The following is a 24,163-nucleotide window of genomic DNA, read 5'->3' as shown; positions in this document are numbered from 1 at the left end:
TCTGTTTCATCAGGCAATATTCAGCCTGTTTTTCTGCATTTGTACCAAAGCACCATTAACACCACAAGTCTTCATTCGGTTTGTGGTGCAAATGTTCGTAACAGAATAACTGAAGTGTCTGCATTTTGCTCTGATATAATTCTAGCTCTAGCTGATCAGAGTATGTGAAATCTAAGTCTAGAGCTTATGTTGCTTCTGGAAAGAAAAAGTTTATCAATTGAATATTAAAAGGTAAAAGTGGAACTTCATTTTATTCCTCATAAAAATCCTGTGAACAAAAAGTCAAATATTAGGAATGGGAGAAATTAAAAGGTCAATAATAGTTTTAATTGATGCATGTTACATTCAATACCCATTGTGAGCCTCCCACACATAACTGCATACATACATAACTTTTCTCGCCATCTCAGATGAATGCAACAGACAACTTGTAAATGCCTTACACTATCATATATTTACATATTATCCTCCACTTCTGTACATGGCAAATCCTTAAATATGATCAAACATCAGAGGAGTAACATAGGATACAATGTATGACTGATTGTATGTAGTTTCTTTGAAGCATATTTAATGTACTTTTTCCTTCCAAAAAAAGGCATGTGCATAAAGCACCGTCATAAAAAGTGAGTCACACAATTAGACATGATAGGTTAAAAACTCGCCGGCGCCTCTTCTTCATTCATATTTTCACAAGATAAAACTCTTCCTTCAGCAGGGTTTTCTTTCAAAATGCACAAAAAGTACAAAAGACATGTAAGGTAACCACAGGGAGTAGAAAATAAACATAAAATGTGCTCAGTGCATTAAGACTTTCCAATATAACAAAGAAACTAGAGGTGTTTGCCCTGTTCCATCTCTGTGATAAATAAGTTCACATTGTTACAGGCAGACAGTGAGAGGGCTTGAATAAAAACCAAAGTACAGTGAGTAAACAAAAGTGAAACTAATTGTTAAGCAAAAAAAAAAAGGTTACTAAAAGGTTGTGAAGGCTAAACTGCGTATTTCTGTAATCCAAACGGAATATAACTCTTTTTCTTTCTGGGTTTAGATTAAAAAAAAAAAAAAAAAAAAATACAGCACTGATCAGCCAGGTTATATAATGCTGTTAGCTACACTGAGTATTTTGGCCGTTGAATCTATCATGATGAGCAAGACACTTAAACTGTGCTGTTTGGTATTGGCAGAGACTTCTAAATTAAAATGTTTTTGTGGTCATTTCATACTAGCCCAGCAATCAAGTGCAAACTCCAGGAGCTGTATAACTGCTCTCACCATCAGTAAACTAAAGTGTTCCCAAGCATTAAGAGTAAACCAATTCTAGGAATATGTGACCGAATTGAAATTTTCAAAACTGGATTATCTTGAGTCTAATTTCTTTAAAGTGACAAAATTCATCTTTAGACTCCATCTATGTGGGTTCTAGGGGTCACTGTGACTCCTTATAGTGTTTGACTGGTTGAAAAAGCATACATGTGACTGTGTGTACACACACACACACACACACAAAAACACACACACACACACACACACACACACACACACACAAAAACACACACACACACACACACACACACACACACACACACAAACAGTGCAGTGGCTGTTGTGAGATGGGTTGACTTTCAGACTGGCACAGAGACAGTGCAGGTGCCAAAAATGGCATCCACATACAGTAATACAACATAGGAGTTCTAAAAATCATCTGGAAAAAAAATAAAATAAAAATTTAACGGCAACATTTGTGTGCTCAGTCAGCTGCTGGATGGCCAAATGTGTGTTCGCACTAGGAAGACTTTAGCAGTTGTCTGGATGTAGATGACAATTTGTTGTAAAATTAGATTATGTGTTAATGCTGTCCATCATTTCTTTGTTCTATTGAAGCCACCTGCCTTGAAGCAGCAGCGATGTTTATTACAAAACATTTCATGACACTTAGATGTTCATTTCCTTGGCAAATATCCAACCGCGATCTGTTTGATTAAAACAAAAAACAGATCTGAACTGTGTACTACCAAACCATCATGAAATTCTCTCATGTCACAGGGTTTAAAGAACAAACTTTTTCACAAGTTCAGAAAGGCCAACAGTGTACCTATTGTATTGCAGTTAAAGACAAGCAGAAACTCTTTTGCCACAAAGCATGAGCCTAAATGAGCAGAGACACTGTTGAACTTCAGCCATTTAAATGTTCAGTGAGTGGCTGCGACATAGAAATGTAGCTTTTCCACCTTGGCATGGTTTTTGACACTTTGCTCTCAGAGTCAAAGGCAGACAGTGTTGATATATGTATTCATATAAATAACAAAATTGTACAGTATAAATATAAAGATTCTGCGTGTGTGTGTGTGTGTATGCACGCACAATTGTAAATGGTGTGTGAGTATAGGTAAAAAGAGTGTGTGTGAGTGTGTGTGTGTGTGTGTGTGTGTGTGTGTGTGTGTCTGTGTGTGTCTGTGTGTGTTGTGTGCGCTTGTGAGCCAGTGTTAGGACAGGACAGGGGTATTAGAGGTGAGGCTTTCCCTCCCCCACCTCATGGAAGAGCGAGGTGTAAAACTCAGGCTCCAGTTGCTTGTTGCGGTAACGCTGAACAATCTCAGTTATTTTCTGCTTTCTCCTCACATGAGGCGGGTTGTACAAGTCACTTTCCAGACGCTTCCGTCGGCACACGTTGATAACTGTTTGACGCACAAGAAACCCTAGGAGAAGGATGCAAACATGTGAGATCACCAGTAGTCAAATGTGACAGTTCTGAGAATGCGTAGAAACATTTTACTTACTGCCTTGACTCAGGGACAGAGTTAAAAAACTACTTTAAAATGCACTCTTGTACATTTATGTATTGGAAAACCGACAGTCAAAACACTGCTAACAACTATGCCATCTGCTGGCCATAAGTGACATTATATGCATTGAAAAACAAAGTGAGGTTAATTCAGTTTTTTTAAAGTAAAGTTACGGATCAGCAGAGGAGCTTCAAATGCTTTCTTTCATGGTGCTGCTAAACTATGATGTTTCCACTGGCTCTCCCATAGCAAATGATACCCATGCCTTCTTAATATTACAAACCATAATGCACAAACTAAAAAACAATACAAACTTTTTAAATGGAGTATATTTCTAGTGTATTTCAAACTAAGATGCCAAACATAAAATATTAATGTGTGCACATTAGTATTTCAGTAAGCTCATCAATGATCCGAACATATTCCCTGTGATGCATTAAGATTTGTTGACTCTGTTGTTTCTAACAAGGCAAAGAGGAAGTGTGGTTGGCTGGGAATGACAAGTTAAGTCAGAGCAAGCCACATGAGCTATTACCTAGAGCTCTGCGGCTGACCACCATGCCGTCCACCAGGGGAATCACCATGCCAAATTTGCCCACAGCTCCATGCAGCCGGATCCTGAAGAGTCCCGTCTTCAGAGGGTGGATAAAGATCAGAGGAACATCCTTCTCTAGTAACCCCGACCTGCAGCGGGAACAATAAGAAAGACACAAAGAAAAGATACTGTAGGTGATTTGTCACAAATTAGAATGATTAAGACAAGCAGTGTTAGATTGAAGTATTTCAAGTGTGATTCATTTCCTGTGAGTAGAATGTATTTGAGGAAAAGAATCATAATATTATAACATAAAAAGCACTTTTGGGTTTAATACATTAAAATTATCTGTCCTGATGAAATTTAAAGCTGTTGACATACTGAGTGAGCAGAAAAATGCCTGTTACAGCCTAATATAACTAGAGCCCATAGCAAAATACAAACAACATTGAAACGTTTCACAAAGGCAGCATGAATTACAGGACTGTATAATGTTGCATTTTAATGTACAGGAGCTTCCAGTATTCTTAGCGTACACATGGCTTAATACCAGGAGAAGCCACTCTAGAAATGTTACCATCAAGAGGCAAAACCACACACGTAAGCTCCGTTAAAAAAAAGGACAGGCAGCAGCACATCACTGCTTCCTACTCTATTTTTGAGTTTGTTCTTTGTTTACCAAGCATCATTTCATACTAAAACAAAATGGAATTTATAAATAGTAACCATATTTATACCTTGCATAAAGAGTGTCATCACATCGCTCTTGACTGAACTTAAATGCAAACGCTAACAGGTTTCAGTCCACATGAAACATTTATGTAGGCAGAAAAAATGTGTCTATGCCAGACTGGCCTTCTGCTCTGCAGCCGATTTCAGTATTTTAATGGCCTTAAGTTTTTATCTTTTAAGGGACCTGGGCATTCAGAAAATTAGTTAAGTCACCAATGAAATATATGGTTGCTATGTTGTATCAGATGACCATATTTATACCTGGCAGAAATGAATAACGCTTCACAACAATTTCCTTTAAGCCACTTCACCGTCCTAATGGTCGTCACAGCTCTGTCACAGTTCCTTTTCTCAGCTTGCTTTTGCATGCACTGCATATTGTACTTCCTGTTTTGCACTCTATGTGTTTATGTGCTGCATGTCAGAGCAGATGCTGTTTTGCAGAACTGTTCTTTTTTTTCACCCAACCATTACCAATTCATGAACTGTATGTGTTCTGTACTGGCAGCAAAGTGTAAATCTCTGAATACCTGCAGGAAGTGCTGTTGCTCATGCTAGCTTCCAAGCCCGTGCTGGTTTCCGCCAAGAGATCAGACAAGGGGAAGTTCTCTGAAAACACAGAAACAATGACATTCACATACCTCAATTGCATTGGTCACATACTTCAGAAACACCTTTTTACAGTCACCTTTTAAGGCTGCAGAGGTGGAGTATTTCAGACAACAAGATTTTGTAGGGAGTAAATTACTTAACAATAGATACAGATAGAAAAAACTAGAACATGGAGGCAGTATAAAGAGCATGTTCCTACCAATATCATCAAAACGCTCTACCCAGACCACAAACACCTTTGTCTCAGGACCCAGTGGTGGGAAAGACTTTCCAGTTGATGACCTCTTTGTCTTCACCAAAGGACTCAGCTAAAGAAATAACACAACAAGCAGTGTGATTGAGCAAATTCTACATCAAATGAATTAGAAATCATAATGAGAACCATCGGAACACAGGTCAGATACAAACACATAAGCCAAAGTTTACCTTTTTGGCAGACTCCAGGTTTTCAGAATGGTTGGGGAACAGCTCCAGTGTGAGATTGGGTTGTTTGAGTAAACCAGGCATGATTTCTGTGTTGGTGTCTGCCTCCACTGTGGAGTCACTGTGTACTGATGACTCCTCTGGGAGACAAACAAACAAAGAGCAAATGGGATCTCTGTCAGTCCTGACTCCATCGCTGTTTTTTCATTATATATAATCTATAAATAAATAAATTGATAATAAATTGATATTCAAAGCAGTGAATACCGACCAGAATTTTCTGTTAAAGATGGAACAACAAATGCAATCTCTGTCAGAGCATCAGCGTAGTACAAAACTTTCTTCTCTCCATTGAACACAGAACCTCCTGTGTCCTCAGGAGTAGCTGCTTCCTCTACAGGAAATAAAAAATAAAAAGTTCAACATTGGGTTTGTTACCATAAATATCAAAAATGTGGATAGACAGTTTCCATAATGTACAATCGTCCAAAGTCGTCTTCAGATCTAATGCCGGAGTTATTTAGTTTAGGAGCTTACCTGTTTGTTGTATATCATTGCTGTCGGAGCAGGAGTTGAGGGACCAGCTCGTGTCTAGGTGTCCCGTCCACCCCGGGTGGCGTCCCACGTCCACAGGCCAGCCCAAGGATAGCAGGAACTCCAAAAAGTGGGGCTGGACACTGGATGATGACTCCACATTCCTCAGGATCTGATCACCAAGAACAAGCACAGATCCATCCTTATTCAGAGATTTATATACAAATATTGTGAAAGAAGTAATAAGGTTAATACATCATATACTGTATTATTTTATAAAGAATCTGATGTGTGTTGCCTGGGTTTCCTCACCTCATGGCTGCTTTTCTGTCCAGCTCTTACATAGAAAATAAAGACAGTGTCAAATGGTCGGCAGGGAAGCAGGTCCAGGTAGCTGATGTCATCAAAAAACCCTGGCAAGGATGACTCCAGGCCAATCAGATGAGGAGGTAGACGACTGTTGTTGGGCTCCTATCAAGAATAAATCAATATTAATAATATTATTAATATTTTGTACCTTTTAAGTCATTTACACTGTTACATGACATCACTGTAAATGAGGACCAGAATCACAAGGCTAAACAACCAAAGTTAGGTATAAGTAGCAGGAAGGCTAGTATATAATATTCAATATTGGCAGAAAATGTTTTTCACAAGTTCAGTCCAAAAGATTTTCTCATTTGCCATGAAAATGAAAAGCTATCAGAAAAATTATGTTTACCAACCTTGAGTGCCTCCAGAGACAGAAAGCCAAAGTGGGAGAGGAAGAGGCGTGCTGTCTGGAACTCCTGTGAGGGTGGAGGGGGTTTGCAGTCTGTCTGTGGGTCAGGGAAAGGCTTGGACTTCCAGATTTCCTCACTGTGCCGCTCCAAGGCATTCTCATATTCTATCTGCTTGTGCATCAGAATGCGAAGCTTGTCGTGCTGAACTTCCAGCTGAAAAGAAGACAGGTATGGGACATTTTTAAAGTGACTTTCAAGAGACTGTGGCACTTGAATGCATAAATTCCACATTAACCCACAAAGGGCAAGTCCCATAGTGCAAACAGAGGTGTCACCTCCCGAAGATGATGTGCAAAGAGTTACTGTGTGCATCCATGCTTTAAAACGTTGTTACCAAAAATTTCAACAGGGAAGAAGTCACCATTTTATTAGCTTAACCTGTACAAGCTAATCCAACCCAGTACAACAGCCCTTTGATAAATCCAGTCTTTGTGAAGCTTTTAATGCTCACTTTCTTAACAGTCGGAGAGTAATGGATTCAGTTCTAATTGATTGTAAATTATTGCATGGGTATTGCATTGGATTGAGAAACCACACAAAATAATCATCAAGAATTTGTCACCAAACTAGATGATTTCACCATTTTTTCCAAGAGACACCCAAGTGAAATTTCATCTCCAACAACTCACGTGTGGGTAATTACTCAGGGTGTTTGTAGCTCTTGAATCATCCTGACAGCCCAAACAACACACCTGAGTTTGTATAATAACAAATAATATATGATTGAGTAATTTACCTTATGGCTCTATTTTAGCCTTGACAACAAAAAAAATCTCGATTGAGCTTATACCCATAGTAGAATAGTTTAATTTATATATATAATTAGTCATAATATGGATATAAGATCAATTAACAGAACTTAATAGGAAGCTTTTCTCTTACCTCCTTACTGACAATGTCATCCAGGTCAGGAATGCTAACATCAGCTTTGACAAGAGGAATCTTATCCACCTCTTCAGGGAAGGGCCTCTGCTTAACGTTGTACTTGATCCCCACATCGTTGTTGGGCAGTGGACGGCCCTCGGGAACAAACACCTGCTGTGGGAGGAGAGAAGCAGATAGATATGGAGTTGTGTTATCAGTGAACCAGTTGTGGAGTTCCAAGTTTTACAAACCCAAGACTCTAGCATGTCACATGAAAATACTTCTAGGGTGATATTGGTTTTGCATTGCCTTTCATTATCCAGTAATCTACAGTATGATCTCACCCTCTGATTGGCCCGAGCTCCTCTGGGTTGGTGGAAGAGCTGCATGGTCCAGGCATGTCTGCCAGCTGTGCCTCGGATCAAAACTGTCACTGATGGACTGGGGTCTGTGAGGACAGAGACGTTCTACTGGTTATTTATTCTAATTTACCACTACTTGGTACTTGGCAGATGATACAGCCTCTCCTTATAAGTAAAGATGAACTGACTAACACCTTAATTCTCCCCTGTATTGCAATAAATCAATATTACGTCAAAGGACGGATGATAAGTTACTGACTCTGCTCATTGCCGAGAGGTTGCTCCAGCATGGCAAGGATGACCGAGTTGTCCAGGACAAAGTAGCGGAAGTTGCTGGCTCCTGTGGCACTGAGTCTGGCGTAGCGAATCAGGGTGTCTTCATTCAGTAGGCTGCAGGTGGAGGCGGGCCCGCTGGGAGAGGGGAAGGCCCCCAGCACCTGCATAATACTGGGGAACACCCCAGGAACACGAGGACATAAATATGATGAAAGTGGGTCAATGGGTACGTGTTTCACTTTCTAAAAGTCGCCTGTGTGGAGGTTCAGCAGAAAAACTGGGGAAACGAGGTCACTGAAGATGCAGAGAAACAAATCTATAATTTAGTACAGCAGCTAAAATTTAGTCAAGTCAGAGAAAAAAATATTCAGAGATATTCTGAGATGCTCCTTTAGCCTGGCTGTGTTGTGTGCATTATATTTCCTATTCTCTGTGGTGCCAGACAGGCCACACCAAAAGTTATTATTATATATGACTGATATATCAAATATATAACTGCTACAGCTGACTAGCCAATTGACCTGATGTCTGTTCATAGGCTATCTCACATGCAAAGAAATACACTTTTACATGGTGGATTTTTACCTTGCTCACTTGTCAGCAAGCAAAGCTACAAGACAAAATAAGTGTCAGTGCTTTTGGATATGGAGGACACTTCATTGCTAGAAAAACAGTGTTTAGTGCAGTTCACAGTTCAGTGTCAAACTCTGCTGTCCGGACATCACTCTGTCACCATTACACATGTGATGGTCACTGTTATATGCAAATGTTACTACATGTTTTAATGGGTATATGCAAAGACTTTCCTTTTCTACATACTTAGTTAAATACCCAACAGTATGTTTATATACATTGGAAGGAGACCAAGAAATCTCCTTCCCTTTTGTGTACAGTTTTTTTCTTGAAATCTGGCCCAGTACATTTAAATAAATAAATAAAGTATATATGTGAAATCTCCAAACAGAATTTATTTTCAGCTTTAAAACAACAAGATGAACTTTATCAAATAACTGTAACTCTGATCCATTCTGTATAAAGTTTGAGGATCCTCACCAGGACAAAGTGGCCTCAGCAGCATCCTTCACCCTCATTGAAGCTGGGTTGTGCTCCTTCTCTCCTTTATGTCGAACTTCCTGTTCCTGTCGGGACTTGCTACCAGAGATTCCCAGCTCCACAATTTCCAACACCTCTACCAAACAATCCTGATACAAAAAAAGAGAACAGTGTACTTTAACAAAAACACTAACCCTGTAACCAAACAACATATCCAAGATAAGGTTGAAATCCAGCCGTTAAATGTACCTTCTCATCCAGCATGTCAGGGTGTTCTGTGAGCCACACACACAGAAACTGGAAGGCAGCTACAATCATAGAGTGGAGGTCTCGGGATTGAAGAGGAGCTGGACGGCTACACTGGTACACAATGTACCCACATATAGAGCTGACAGCACGTTTACGGTCTGAAGAGTCTACTCCCACCTTTACCTGTTTTAGACATGTATCAAAAGTAAAGCAAAATGTGTTACATTTGACACAGTAGTCCTAAGTCGTAGTTATAAGTTGTGGTATTAATTAAAAATTATATAGCGAAATTAGAGTGTTGTTAGAACCAGTATTTATGTAAATTAAATAACCTCAGGTAACCTCAATGTTGCTTTGGCATTTTGTCTTTGCTCCTCAGCACTCCTCATATGTGTGGTATCAAGTGCCGGATATTCACATAATAAAGCCAATTACTGTATTTCACTAATGTGACCTTATTTTGAAAGTGATATATCTCATGGCGTACAGTCATTACAAGGAAGAGATATTGGAGTCTCTATAGAGAACTTATCTTGTTTTGTTATTTTGTCATACTTTTACATAATGACGGTAGCCCCTTTGTGGTGAACTTGAATTTTTTTTTACTCATAAGTTGACATTAAACCACCCACATGCACCGCTCGTTTTGCTCTCTGATGTTTGAGTGTCTCATTTGGGATGGATCAAGCGTTAAGATCAAGCTAACGTTTCCTTTAACAGGTTATTTTCAAGCCATCATTTTCTGTGAGCCTTGGTGTTGAAGATGAAAACTGTTGTGGTTTCATAAATTTACAGTGTTGAGCAAAGTGGCAATACAAGAGATATTGCTGACTGAGACTTCGGTGGGTAACATGGGTAAAATGGAAGATACACAGTAGTCTGACTTTGGCCTGGCCTGTCAGTAATCACTGCAGATTGTTACAGTGAGTCACTGTGGTGCTAACTTTACCTTGGCAAGCCCAGCCAGCAGCTCCAGGGCAGCCAGGGAGATGCTCATGTCTTGCCTCCATTGAGAGTTGAGCCTCTGAGTGACCAGGTGGATGCTGCGCACCAGCAGGCCTGCCGCTGTATCTGGAAGAGCTAGACCATATAACACCCCGAAATACCAAACACCGCAGAGAATAGAGCAAAGCAGAATTCAGGCAACAAAGCTTAAGTACACGCGCATACAGGAAAAACGTCCTGGATGCCCGATAAGTAGATAGGTTTAGGTACTCAGAACATGCATTAGTAGAGTGTCTGAAATCAGAACAGCACACCATGTTGAGGAACATAAAAATAAACTGCAGAGGACTAGGGCTGAACGATGTCAACATTTTAAAACCATAATTTTGACACTTTATAGTTCTCCAATGTTGACTAAATAAATAAAGTGACAGGTTGTTCTAGTGAAAAAAAAAAAAACTTTGTATTTAATGCATCATTACATGAACCATAAATACACTGCTATTGATATGTCATGGATTTTCCCTGATATAATACAACTTTGTAACATTCAAAGATAAACCACTTTATGTGTAGTGAACACTGAGAACTAAGGGCAGTCACAACTCTACAACTACAAGAAGAAAAGTTGGGTAAAGGCTGTGACATAAGTGAAATTTTCTTCTCTTCTGCATGATCCAAAATCATACTGAACTGGTTGCAGTTTATGAAACAATGATCTCCAGACTCCTGCCGGCTCTCATGTCCTGTTTTTCCTGTCTAGTACTGGGCCACGCAACACAATGCATCCATCCCGTCCCACAGGAACCCTGCAGAACTCCCTCCCCCAATATCCTGCTGGACTAGGTCGCCTATAACCCCCACAGCACTCAGTGAAAATAGATATAAAAGTGAAATGAGAGCTGTCAGTATCACTTTATTTAAACAACATCGCTCAGTCCTCCCAAGAAAAAGACAAATTCTTTTAAAAGCTTTTGATTAGGCAACATTGCTGAAACCAATCAATTAGAGAGAAAAATGCAACCAGTGCATACGTCTTAGTGCCACAATGTTTAATAGCACAGCATCACAGCAACAAATAACTTTGTATCACCTACAAAAACATTTTACCCAACGCCTCTTAACTCTGCATAGCACTTTAACCACGTTAGCTAGAAAGAACAAATGCGTTAAATTTAGTAGGTTCCATGTTTACCCAGCAAACAGGCACGGATCACATGAAATAATGCTCCAGCAAGTCTGTTATGCATGGTCTCACCAAAGCTGGCCATATTGTGTTAATTCACCAAGCACAAGGATATTAGTGTGTGAGTACTATCTGTGTGTCTTACCGTAGTCTCGAAGCAAGGCCTGGGCAGGACGCTCAGAGTCTGGGCTGGTTGCCTCTGTGCTGCCTCCACTGGTGAAACTTATGCCACTGTTGGTCCGGCTGTGACTCTGACTCCTCACCGTCATGTGACTCCCATCTATACTGCCCTGCCACCACAAAAAAACAGCAATCTTGACATCCAGTCTATCACTCTGCTGCTAGCATCATAAAATGTTACTTATTTAGCAGCAGGAAACAGCAGTGATCTGAGCCTTACTGTTTCAGTCTGTGCACCTATGGACTCCAACAGTGCTGAGTCTTGAACAATATTGAGCATTGCACCTGAGAGGGAGGAGAGGATCAACAATAAAACAACAAAAGGAACAATATATAGGCTTCAACAAACTAAATTTACTGCCTCGCAGTTGTATGCCGCAATTACTCAGACTAGCTTCAGATTACATCCCTGTTTATACGGAGTCATATAAAACATTAACCATTTGTGTGAAATTTTGTCATAATTGTCGTGTTAAGTCTTGAGTAATGGCTAAAAAGTGTTTTGTGAGGTCACACTGACCTTGACCACCAAAATGTAATGTTTTTACCACATTTGAAGAAAATCCCCTCAAGGCATTAAGGCGATATTGCGTTCACAAGGCCAAAATCACATTTTGTGAGGTCACCGTGACCCTGACCTTTGACCACCAAAATCTAATCAGTTCATCCACAAGTCCAAGTGGACTTTTGTGCCACGGTAATGTTTGTGCGTCAAGACATTACTGAGATATTGTATCCACAAGAATGGAATGGATGGACAGCCCAAAAACAATATGCCTCCAGCTCTGGCTGTCGCTGGCATGGAGGCATAAAAATTTAGAAAATGATTTAGGTCAGCATATATACAGCACAAGTGATATGGAGAGGCAAATAAATGGATAGAGGATATAAAGGGGGCAGCAGATACCCAGTATGAGCTGTGTGTTAGTGGGGTCAGTCTCAGTCTGCAGCGCTCCTATTAGGACATTGACAAGACGTAGCCTCAGGGACAGGAAGGACACGGGCTGGTCATGAGGCCACCCATCCTCCTCATTGTACTTTCCCTCCAACAGAACCTGAAGCACACAGAGTAAATATAGTCAACAACCTGGTATATCTGAAAACAATTCAAACTATAAGAACTTTTAGGGCTTGCTTTACTGTTATGCAAACATCTAAAGATATGGAGTTGAAAATTTAAAGACAGAGTGATCTACACCCTTATGTCTTTAACCTGGTAAGGATTTTTAAATGAGCTAAGGGAGAAGGATAAATGAGGTTCAATCTTAAAAAAAAGATTCAAAACCTTTTAAATCCTGCATAAAAACAGCACATAATAAACCAATAAAATGACACAAGTAAGCAAGACTGTGAAATAAGACAGATGCCAAAGCCGTTACCTCTGATTTGATATTGCCAAAGTGATGTGGCAGTGGCAACATGGCCAGCAGGATGTTGATGGAGGCTCTCCTCAGGTCGGTAGGATTTACATACATCTTGAATTTGGACAGCTCCCTGGAAGAGTACAACAAATCTCACAGAGACAAGCTTAAGACAATATCCTAAAACTTCATCTGAAAGGAGAAAGCTGACTAACATCATCTGGTTGTTCATGAAAATGTTATCTACTACATGAAAATGCTGACCTTTTATTAACTAAGCCAAAATTAGTATGCGATACTACTAGTCTAACCTGTCTGGTACAATAGTCTCCAAGGCAGCAATGAAGTAGGGCACCACCACATTAATGCCCTTCAGGTCAGTACAGAAGAGAGAGGAGGAGTTGAGAATGATGGAAGCCAGAACTGGTCTACAGATGAAATCTGAGATCTGAAGACCCTGAATCAGGACCATGTAGAACCTGCAGAAAGAGACAGGAGTAGCAATATATTAGCCATACTATTCATACATTTATACAAATTTTAACAGCCAATAGAAAATTGCATGTCCCACAGTTGGACTGGTGTCATTGCTGGTGTCAATGTCTGAATTACAATCTGGCATGATTAACAAATTAAAAAAGTTGATTATGTTACCTGGACAGGTAAACAGGCAGAATATCTTCTCCAGTTTTCTTGCTACAGAAGATGCGGCAGAGAGTCCCGCAGGCCTCAGCTCGTCCTGCCTCGTAGCTCTCTGGGAACTCGTTGGCGTCAAACATGGGGTTAGACACCATGGAGTCGGTGGACATTTGAGAGCCCTTCCTTCTCAGCTCCAGACCTACTTGTGTGGCTATTGCTGTAGAGAGTGGGAAGAGCCCGAGAATGAAAGGATGCTGAATTGCAATGTGGTCATTAGTATTCATGCATGTATGAGAAACGGGCAAACATAGACATGTATCTACTATATGCACAGTACAACAAAAAGTAATCAGTAAAAACTGGAAAAACAAAAGCACCACAAAGCAGACATTTAACCACTATCACAAAAAGGTAAAACAAAGACTTCAATGACTGCAAACACACACTCACTTCATTTAAAAGCATTCAATAAAGGGGAACTCTGACACAAAGAGTTTGCTGTAGAAGTTCTACCTATCACTGGCACAAAGCATGACCAAGTGTAGTGTGCTGGCATTAAAATGTGTCAGTCATACTCTGCTGCAAGACCACTAAACAAAATCCCTGTGTCAGCTCCCTCACTGCTGCAATTATATGACTGTCACTCGAGGAACAGAACATTCACTTCATGCATTGAGGCACCAAACCAATAAAAATCAAAACTCATGTGAACCAACAATACAAAAGGAAATTACAAGAAACAAAACATTAATGCTGAACTTGAGGGGGGTCTGAAACTAAATAATAAGGATTAGTGTGACCCAAACAAAAGAAAATGAGAACTTAAAAACGGGGTAGCGTCACAAACTGGCAACGTTATGATCGAGACAAGTGGTCAGTTGGTGAAACCCATTCCATCACCTTTGGAGAAACGCTGAGAGAACGCTGGTGAACTTTTATTTTATGACAAGGAGTGGGAACAGAAAACAATGGTGATAATGGCGATGATCATGAGGAACTCAACTAAAAAGCAGGAAGATTTGTCAAGAAACGCAAATCAAGTGAGGAAAAAAAGCTGCCGTTCCTACTTACAAGATTTATAAGAAAGGAGAATTTGGATAAAAGAGGCTGCAAGATAACAGAAATAGTGGAGAGACACAAAATCAAAGCAGATCCAATATTTTGGGATCAATTCATATCAGGCATGAATTGTTTTTTTTTTTTTTTTGATCTCCTCAATACATGACTTTTGACCCATTACAACTCTTTAACATTAATCAGACATGGTAGACACGTGCAGGACACTACACCAAAAAGAGAAAAATAAATGGAGAGCCAATGAAAAGCCAAATTTATTTTCAACTACTAAGTAGTGTATGTGCTGTCATTGACTCCTCTAGCGATGATTTCACCAATAAAAATGAGCCTATATGAAGTCCTCAGCATATGGTTATAGACTATATGCAGTTTTAGCCATGTATAAATAGTTGGTAGATGTAAATGAATTAGATTCCGATGGAAATTTCATACCAGGCCACTTCTAACCAAGCCCTCCACACACAGAAAAGCACAAAGAAGTTTCAGAGAAAATGGTGAAAAAAGGAAAGGATATCCCAACGACATACAATAAAAAATAACACACACCAAAAACACAGATAACTCCACAAAAACACATACTGAAGAACAGCAACAAAACACCCACCTGACCATGCATTAATGGAAACGCTATAGCCACCATCTCACTTCTTACCGGTCATGCTAGGGTCTCGGCTGAGGCCGCTGTGGAGCTTACAGTGCACCAGAGCAGCATCGAAAAGCCACTGGCCGAACAGGTTAAGGATGCTGTTGACCTTGGGCCGCGCTGGGGCTGGCAGAGGCCGGGACTCCCAACTGCTCTGGTTGGGGCTGGAAAGCAGTGTCGGGGAGGACGAAGTTTGCTGCTGCTGCTGTTGCTGCTGGGATGCTTTGGTTGGTTGACTACCACTGCCCTGCAGGGTGGGGGGGGGTAGAGGAAGAATTCTGATTCGGGTGTTGACAATATGATCAACCTTACTAACAGATCACACATGCAAAAGATGAATTAAAAAGATAATTTCATCAGAGATTTTCACATAAATATGACAAGCAAAACAGCAGGACAAGTTACACACGTGTGCCACAAATGTATTAACCCTGTTCTGTCTGTAGATCAACTGCAAATAATAAACAACACATTTTCCAACTCTGCAGTTTTTTGTTTTGATTTAATGGACTTACAGTCGAACTCTTGCTTGTGGTTTTGGTGACCACTGTATGCCGCTGCTTGCGGCTGTGAGGAGGCGTGGTGTTGGTGATGGAGGGGGGCGGGGACATGCTCAATCTGTTGACTGGAGTGGGTGGGGCACTGTCAGCTCTGGGACGTGATATACCTGATGACAAAAAGGTCATTACATTTTCCACTGGCCAGAACTTTTTTGGGTGAATTTAATCATTTTCAAATTTTTATTGTTACGAAAGACAGCAGAAAATGAAGTGGTGAGTCGGTCAGTTGATCATAGTCAATGTTCATTGGAAGACATGCAAGATGATGGTTAGATACAAATCACCAGTAATTGATCTCCATCCATCTTGATTGACTTTTTATGCCCACAGGAGACCCCTTGTCGATGATCTTGTATTTTAGTCTGAATGTCTGGGACATATCATTTTGCTACAGCAAAACTAATCCCAGATGTTAATATCATTACCACCAATAAATAGACCATTATATGCCCATCTCATTGTATGATGTGTTAGCTGATGTCTGTACCATGAGAGAGCAGCACTGGGCAAAAAGTGAACACCCTCTCCCGTACATCTCTCTTTTCAACAGAGATACCTACAGTGCAGAGAGAAAAATACATACTGACATTTTTCTATTCAAATGTTTAAACAGGTATTACTGAGTGACATCCTCCAACTTGAGTTCACTCAGGAGCAGTACCTGTATAACAACTGGAAAGGAATAAAAGCTGTTACAAGAATTTACAAGTGCCTTTGGATTCCTGGCTCCTCTTACATATTTGACCTTTTTCACCACCCATCACATATTCTTTACATTTGTGCTTAACATTTTCAAACAATATGGGTGTTTTAGGTTTTTAAATGTATTTTCTATCCTCAAGCAGCCTTTGGTATCCACAGATTTTGACCCACAACAAAAGTTAACTTGGAGCAACTTGACATTTGCTTGAGACAGATCAGAAAAAACACTAAGTCTGCTTTTACTTTTGCCAAAGCAACATCTCTTTTGAATAAAATGTAGGGCAGGGTCTGCAAATCCTCATTACCCCATGCCACGATGATAAAATTTTAACATGACTGAGCATCAATGGGTTCCTAGAAGGTAGGAATAACTGGAGTAACGTTGACCTGATTTGTGGTTTATCTGCTAAAACTTACAAAACACATGTAGAATTATTGTGATTGTGAGTTGTACCATTTAATTATTTAAATTATTCCTTATCTTTTAATCCCTGTTAGCTTTTTAAACATTTACACTGAATGACCTCCCCCAAATGACCCTCTTACCCAAGAAGGCGTCAACTAAGCAGCTGACACCCCTCATGGCCCTGAAGAAGATCTGGGGTAGCTGTTTCAAACATGGATGCAGCACCACTTCATGAGGGATACCGCTGGAGTTAAGAAACTGCTCCTGAAATTTTGGAGTGGTGCTCACTATCGCAGGGTTGCTCAGGTCCACTGGGTTGCTGGAAACAAACAAAACAAAAACAAAAAGCTTACAGACACTGTAAGACAAGATTGTTTGGATATATTTTATATCTGCCATGGGCTGAATAGAATGGAATCAGTTCAGTGTCTTTCACTGGGATGATACTATGATGATTCTGACTTTCTGAACAAGTTTGGAACTAACGATGAAACTGATGACTTTAAGAAACAGTGAGATTAAATGATCTATGAATGAATGAGTTTGGTCTGTGCCTGCAGTGCTACCATGTTTACGATCAGACAGGATACGACCAACAGGCAGATGTGCCGACAGAAGGCTCAGTGAAAGAATGAATGATTAAAAGGGAGGAAATAAAGGATGGATGGATGATATCATACATAAACTGACCATTACACTAATTAACGTTACATGATTCTTTTATAGACAGGAAGTAGAGTACATACAACAGGGAAATGTTTAATGGGAACAATATGAGGGGCTTTTGTTCCTCTATGTGATACAACTTCCTTGTGTCTTGAAACAAGTGAACAAAAAAAACATCTGTGTCAAGTTAAGATTAGTTCGATGGGGAAGGAGAATAATTTTTCAAAGCAGGACCTAGAGAATGCAATAATGTTGAGAATTTATGCACCTGAGCATGTGGAGAAAGCGGTACCACGTCTGTGCCACGCAGTCATTGTCCATCTCTAAAGGAATCAGATTGGCATCCTCATCAGGAACTTTAAAAGGTGGGAAGGAGGGTCCGTGGGTAAAGCGCAGAAGTCTGGAAAACAGACAGAGATGCACAGATTGTCTCACTCAGCAGAGAAAACAGACCCCGAGAGGCCATAACCAAAAAGAGGAAATCTATTATTATTATTATTATTATTATTTCCTGCTGTCATTATTACAAGTGCCAATATATTCAACACTTCAGAGGCTACTACTATTAAGTTTAAAATTAGGTTTGCTTCTACCCTCTGTGCACACAGGAGAGGTTACACAAGGCAACAATCTTAACTCTCCTCAAACAACTCAACAATGTTTGTATAAACAAAACTAACTCTCAGTGACACTCTGTATGAAACCTTTTTCAGCTCTAATCCCAAAACCACATGAAGCCCAACGGATGCTTTTCTAACCTGGAGGTCAGGGCACAGGCCACTCTGCTCCACTGCTCTACAACAGGAGGGTGGTGTCTCCAGTTGGCCAGCATCTCCCTTGCTGTCTTCCAGTATGGCGGTGTGGGAAAACAGCGGGCACATGCCAGCAGCCACACCTCAAACAGCACTGCCATCAATTTCTCTGCCAGTTTCTCTGCTACTCCAACTGTAAAAGGGGGGAACTCATTATTGTTAGTAATGTATAAGTAAGTAATTATCACTAATAACTAAGTAAATACATCGAGAATGGTTTAAGAGGACACCAAGTGGCTCACCTCCAACCGTGGGGGGGGCAAGCAATGTGTCGTTGATGCGAAGAAGGAAGAGCAGAAGCACCTCCCAGGTTTCCCTAACCATGGAAACAGACTCTCGTGCCAGTTTTTGGACTGCAGTCAGAACCTGCTGGCAAAGCCTGATATGGTTCAGGCTGTGCTGCTCAGGCCTGGAGACAGAGACGGAACGTTGGAAATGAGGGGATAAGGAAGGAAATCAGAGACAGAGAGAGAGAGGAGGAATCAGAGATCAGAGAGTGTAAACAGCAGGCAGGATAAGTGATATCAACAGTCAGAGATTTCTGTAGGATGACTGTTAACAGCAGCAGACATGGTGTAAAAACAAACATATACAAATATGCACTACGTATGCATTGAAATATAAAAACTGCTGCTAATGGCAGACAAGAGCTCATCTGTGAACATTTCTGACATACCTTGGTACAAAGACGTTGTAAAGATGTTTGAGGATGGTCTGGACATACATATTGGGCTCCTTGACCACAGGCTGAGGCATCGAGTCCCTGGGCGACACCAGGGCCATCATCCAGTCTGTGTATACATCTACACACAGCTTGACAGTGTCCCCTTCTAGGGGGAGGGTGAGGCCATAACACAGCACCTCCATGGTCCACTTCACCTAGGAGCCAAGTTATGAGTTACTGATTATTTTGCAGCATTTCACTATCTAGTATACTGTGGTTGGGGAGTCCTGTATCTCACTGCACTCAACACAGAACAAATGGCAGCTCTGAAAACATATTTTCAACACGGTCATATTCTGCAATTTCCGCCATTCTGGTGACATAATTTTCTACCTTCATGTGAGTCTGCACTATATCAAGTGAGTAACTACAAGTAGCATATTTAACTTAGCATCTCATAGCAAGGATGGCCAAAGGTTTAGGGTAAGATGATGATGGCAGTAACAATACACCGTCTCTCTCAGCCATATGTTTCTTAGTTTCTTGCTAAATCAAAAGCAGACCAGATATTCAAAATGCAAGTGATGAAAACCAGATCATCATTCCTCTGTCAAAGTTACATTTAAACACTGGTGTAAATGTATCAAAGACAAAAAAAAACAGAGGATGTCCCAATCATGTTTTATCACCCATGACCCTGATTTACGTCCTTATTCAGTATATGCCAATACTGAATCCAATCCACGTCTTTTGTTATTTATTTTTCCTGCACCATACAGCTACATCCACAGCCTTAAACCAGCCTACATTAAACGCCTGCATAACAGCTCTCCTTGCAATATTTTGTATCATTTTCCACAGTGTTTTGTTTCATATTGGTGAAGCGGGTGAGTCAGGGCGGATCAGTATTGGCAGGAAGGTTTATCCGAGCTTTATCCTCAGCATGAAGAGTAGTTCAAAGCAACAGCAGCACTTCAGATTCGCAGTGCACCTGAGGAATATTGCTGAAATATTTTTAACCCAACGCACCTCTTCTCACATCATTTCCTGACGCATGCTGTCATACCATTAACTGAAACTCCTGGCTTGCTGTGAGCTCTGTGGTTGACTTGCTCACAACAGTGTGTATGAGCCGACGTTCCAGGGTTTTATCAGAGCACAAGGGAGACTTTTGACAGCTGACATATACACAGCATAAAAAAATAAAAAGATAAAAACACCATGTAGAGAAAATACACTTACACATAGGCATGCAAACTATGTTCATTTTCATTTATATGAAAGGTGAAGTGAAGGCAGAGCTGTAACAACAGCCTTAAGTGTCTGTTGAGTTGCAGGCCTAAACCTTTTGTAGAGATAAGAGAAGCTATCTATGTAGCACTCATCGGTCAGGTCTTTATATGCTAGAGTCGTGACACCAAAGACACTCATGTGTAAAAGACTTAAGACAGCCAAAATGGGTTTCTTCCTAATGGCACTTTGATGGACTTTGACAGCACTTTGAGACTCTGATCTCATGACATAAAAATTTAACTCTTTGGTCTCATTGCCAAACATCTGGTCAAAATCAAGGTCAGCACACATACTATCATCCCTGCAGTGAAACAATCCATCTTGTCATTGCTGCTCAAGACAACGACAGTCATGTAGAAGCTGTTCATTCAAGTTGATAACTGCTGATATCAATATATCAAACACTAATCGTGCAGAATGAGAAATTATTTGAATTCCCTTACTGTGGTCACACTAAACAGCATGTCCACAAAAATAATCTGCATATGTAGTTTAACTTCATTTGAACAGATCAGATACCTTGAGTTTTTACAAACATTAACCCTGTTATCCCACCTTGAAAATATCTTGACATAAATGCTTTTTGACTTGATTTTTCTAATCAAATGGTTAGCAATTTGTCAACTAAATAGCATGGTACACACTGAACTCTGCTAACTGGTGTTGTCCACCATACATCTAATGATGGATCGATGAGGCCAACTTCCCTTATTTCATGTGGAAATACAGTGAATTCATTAAGTATTCAGACCCTTTCACTCTTCTCACATTTTCTTATGTTGCAGCCTTGTGCAAAACCATTAGAATTTTTCTATTTATCTACACTCAAAATACCATAATGACATAGCAAAAACTGAATTTTATAAGTTTTTGCTAAAAGAAAAACTGAAATAGCACACTGACAAAAGTATTCAGACCCTTTACTCAGTAGTTAGTTAAAGCACCTTTTGCAGCAATTACAGCCTCGTGTCTTCTTGGGTATGACGTGAAAAGCTTTATATACGTGAATTTGGGGATTTTTTGTCATTCTTCTCTGCAGATCCTGTCAAGCTCCGTCAGGTTGGATGGTGACCGTCGGTGGACAGCCATTTTCAGGTTTCTCCAGAGACATTTGATTGGGTTCAAGTCAGGGCTCTAGCTGGAACACTCAAGGACATTCAGAGTTGTCCCTATGCCACTCCTGCTGTGCCTTGGCTGTGTGCTTTTGGGTCATTGTGCCGTAGGAAGGTAAACCTTCAGCCAAGTCTGAGTCAATACTTTGCTCTGTTCAGCTTTCCCTCAACCCTGACCAGTCTCCCTGGCCCCTTACAGCATGATGCTGCCACTACTATGCTCCACCACTGGGAAGGTAATGGGAAGGTTATGAGGGGTGCCTGAGAATCTTGTTTCTTTCAGTCTGAGAGCCTTTTTGGTGCTTTTTTGCAAACTCCAAGCAGCTGTCTTGTGTCTTTCACTGAAGGGAGGCCTCTGTCTAGTCACTCTGCCATAAACCCCAGAACAACAGTGCTGCAGGGAAGATTGTCCTTCTGATCTCCATACAGGATCTCTTGAGCTCACCCAAAGTGACCATCAAGCTCTTGGTCACCTCTCTTACCAAGGCCCTTGTCCCCAAATTGCTCAATTTGGCCAAGTGGCCAACTTTCGTGGGTGTCCTGGTTATTTAAACTTCCATTCAAGATTTATGGAGGTAACTGGGCTCTTGGAAAGGAAGTTTAATGCAGCAGAATTGTTTTCATAGCTTTCCTCAGATCTGTGCCTGAACACAGTCCTGGCTCTGAGCTCTGCAGGCAGTTCCTTCAACCATATAGCTTGGTTTTTGTTCTGATATGCATTGGCAGTTGTTAGACCTTATGTAGACAGGTGTGTGCCTTCCCAAATCATGACCAGTCAATTGAATTTACCACAGGACTCCAATCAAGGTGTAGAAACATCTCAAAGATGATCAAAAGAAACGGGAGGTACCTGAGCTAAATTTCAAGTGTCATTGCAAAGGGTCTAAATACTTATGTCAATGTGTTATTCCAGTTTTACCCTTTTATCAAATTTGCAAAAATGTCTAAAATTCTATTGTTCCTTTTTCATCAAGTGTGGACTGATAACATAAAAATGACTTTAAATGATTTTGCTGCAACATACCAAAATGTGAAAAAAGTGAAGGGGTCTGAACACTTTCAAGTGTTAAAGCTGACACACTCTCTTGTGCCTTGGTAATGGGGCTGGCACCTTGGCAAATTACAAAGGCATTATATTTAAATGTCAAACCCTGCACAGTGCATATACCAGCCTGGTCGTCTTTCTCACCTCCTTGTCTGTCTTGAGGATGTTCTCTGTGGCGACAGGGCTTACAGCTGTGCCCAGAGGCTTGACCACGGCATTTGCCACCTCCGTGCCCACGGTGGTGGGATAAGTGTGCAGAACACTGAGGTGGCCCTGGTCGCTCTGCACCACCAACTGCAGCGAGCGCCACTCGGAGTACATGCTGCCGATCTCTACTGCACTCTACTCACACCTCCTGCCTCCACCTGCAGACACACAAATCCATAAGAGTCAACTTAATAAAACTATGAATATGTTACTTGATTAATATCCAGAACCAGCACTGTTGTGACCACTGTTACGAGAATACGTCTGTCAAAGCCGTGTGGTTACTGCTAACAGTGAAACAACCTCTCACAATATACGACTTTTATTGATAGTTGTCTTGATCTTAACAACTATCAAGATCAAGAGTCCATTAAGACGCATTTCAACTTTAACTTGTTAAACTGGTTTAACTGTGTGCTGGAGGTAGGAAAGTGCAAGATTTAAACATAAACCGTTCACAACAACAAAGGATTAAACTACATTAGAACAATTGTCATTTGATGCAACCCATGCATAGCGAAATAAAGAGCGTAACTTATCATTAAACCCTGTAAAAGAGTCCGAAGTCATTATCGTTGATGCATAGTTTGACAGTAAACAGGAGCCATCGAACAGCGCAGATTTTTAATGTTACTACTAACGCTATGTCCTCTCCTTCCAGATAAAACAAAACGTCTAAATGCTAGCATAATGTAGCATATGTTAAACACTAGCTGGCTTTTAAGCATTATAAGCTAAAACGGAGTCATGGAAAGAAACACCACCCATTATATCCTAAACATCGGTAACAAGCAGCGGAGTCACAACCAGGAAACGGTTCTGAAAAAGGTTAGCTTGCTAACGTTAGCTTGCATTGACATCAAAACATCTTCGTCTTGCTGATGACATTAGCTGAAGTTGGCTGTTGACCGGCTTCTGCGTTACAAGACTGTCTGTCTGAATAAGACAACAAGCTGTCGTTAAGAAAAACCAGCGATTCTATGTGCTAAGTTATCAGTCACCTAAAACTACGTTGTAGTTGATCCGACGTTGCTACCTAGCTTAGCTAATGTTCGCTGCGCTAGCCCGTTCGTTGACATTAGCTGTCATTTGTGCTAGCTACATAACTTTGGAAAGGCGCTAACGTTTGCCCGCTAGCTAAGTAACAAGATGGGGTTGCATTTACCTGGACCAACTGGAAATGTTGTCATAACAGGGCTCTGAAACTCGCAGTTTGTGCTCTCTATGTATCCTGCTCTAGACCATAACAGCCTCCATCTTCGCAATGTCAAGGCTTGGGTATTGCAGCTTGATGGGCTAACGGGAAACGGGATCCGTGGATTGGCGCCTCCCACTGTTTGGAACAGGAACTATAGTGCTGCCTTCAGGTGCTCCTGGTGAGCTCACACTGAAGGGTTCTCCCTCAGTGACACAACGGTATTTGTCACAATGTACTTCACGATAGCTGCTGTTTTCCT

At 40.7% G+C, this 24,163-nt stretch overlaps 1 protein-coding gene across 10 annotated transcripts; it reads right to left on the bottom strand.

The window, feature by feature from the left end:
* Positions 1–305: 305 nt before the first annotated feature.
* LOC139620173 (ral GTPase-activating protein subunit beta-like) lies at positions 306–24,051 on the bottom strand. Of its 10 annotated transcripts, none has more exons than XM_071475448.1 (32): positions 23,872–24,051; positions 22,644–22,864; positions 19,062–19,264; positions 18,628–18,794; positions 18,332–18,518; positions 17,842–17,973; positions 17,048–17,226; positions 16,287–16,355; positions 15,755–15,906; positions 15,249–15,486; positions 13,535–13,736; positions 13,192–13,359; positions 12,899–13,013; positions 12,427–12,574; positions 11,740–11,804; positions 11,485–11,629; positions 10,158–10,288; positions 9,209–9,391; positions 8,960–9,108; positions 7,890–8,077; positions 7,613–7,716; positions 7,287–7,442; positions 7,034–7,096; positions 6,348–6,557; positions 5,935–6,093; positions 5,626–5,794; positions 5,360–5,482; positions 5,092–5,228; positions 4,865–4,973; positions 4,584–4,662; positions 3,322–3,470; positions 306–2,699 (listed from the first exon to the last, which is right to left on the bottom strand). In XM_071475448.1, the coding sequence occupies exons 2-32, from the start codon at positions 22,818–22,820 to the stop codon at positions 2,506–2,508; spliced, it is 4,650 nt and encodes a 1,549-aa protein (XP_071331549.1). In that variant the 5' UTR covers positions 22,821–22,864; positions 23,872–24,051; the 3' UTR covers positions 306–2,505. The 10 variants fall into 10 exon arrangements, with proteins under 10 accessions (XP_071331549.1, XP_071331550.1, XP_071331551.1 ...); XM_071475449.1 differs by having other exon boundaries at positions 7,287–7,439; XM_071475450.1 differs by having other exon boundaries at positions 10,158–10,279; positions 23,872–24,050.
* Positions 24,052–24,163: the final 112 nt, after the last annotated feature.

The sequence above is a fragment of the Trachinotus anak genome, unplaced genomic scaffold (genome assembly GCF_046630095.1).
Source record: "Trachinotus anak isolate AG129_WGS33_773 ecotype Australia unplaced genomic scaffold, CSIRO_AGI_Tana_v1 ptg000004l, whole genome shotgun sequence".
NCBI lineage: Eukaryota > Metazoa > Chordata > Actinopteri > Carangiformes > Carangidae > Trachinotus > Trachinotus anak.
Note: the sequence above shows the minus strand (reverse complement) of the source record. Positions and strands in the feature narration are given on the sequence as shown.

Coding starts and splice junctions, on each gene's coding strand:
- LOC139620173 (XM_071475448.1), bottom strand. CDS start 22,820: ATGTACTCCGAGTGGCGCTCGCTGCAGTTGGTGGTGCAGAGCGACCAG. Junction 7,717..7,889: donor ACCTCTCGGCAATGAGCAGA/GTCAGTAACTTA, acceptor CTGTCCTCACAG/ACCCCAGTCCATCAGTGACA. Junction 4,663..4,864: donor AGAGCGTTTTGATGATATTG/GTAGGAACATGC, acceptor CTGTGTTTTCAG/AGAACTTCCCCTTGTCTGAT.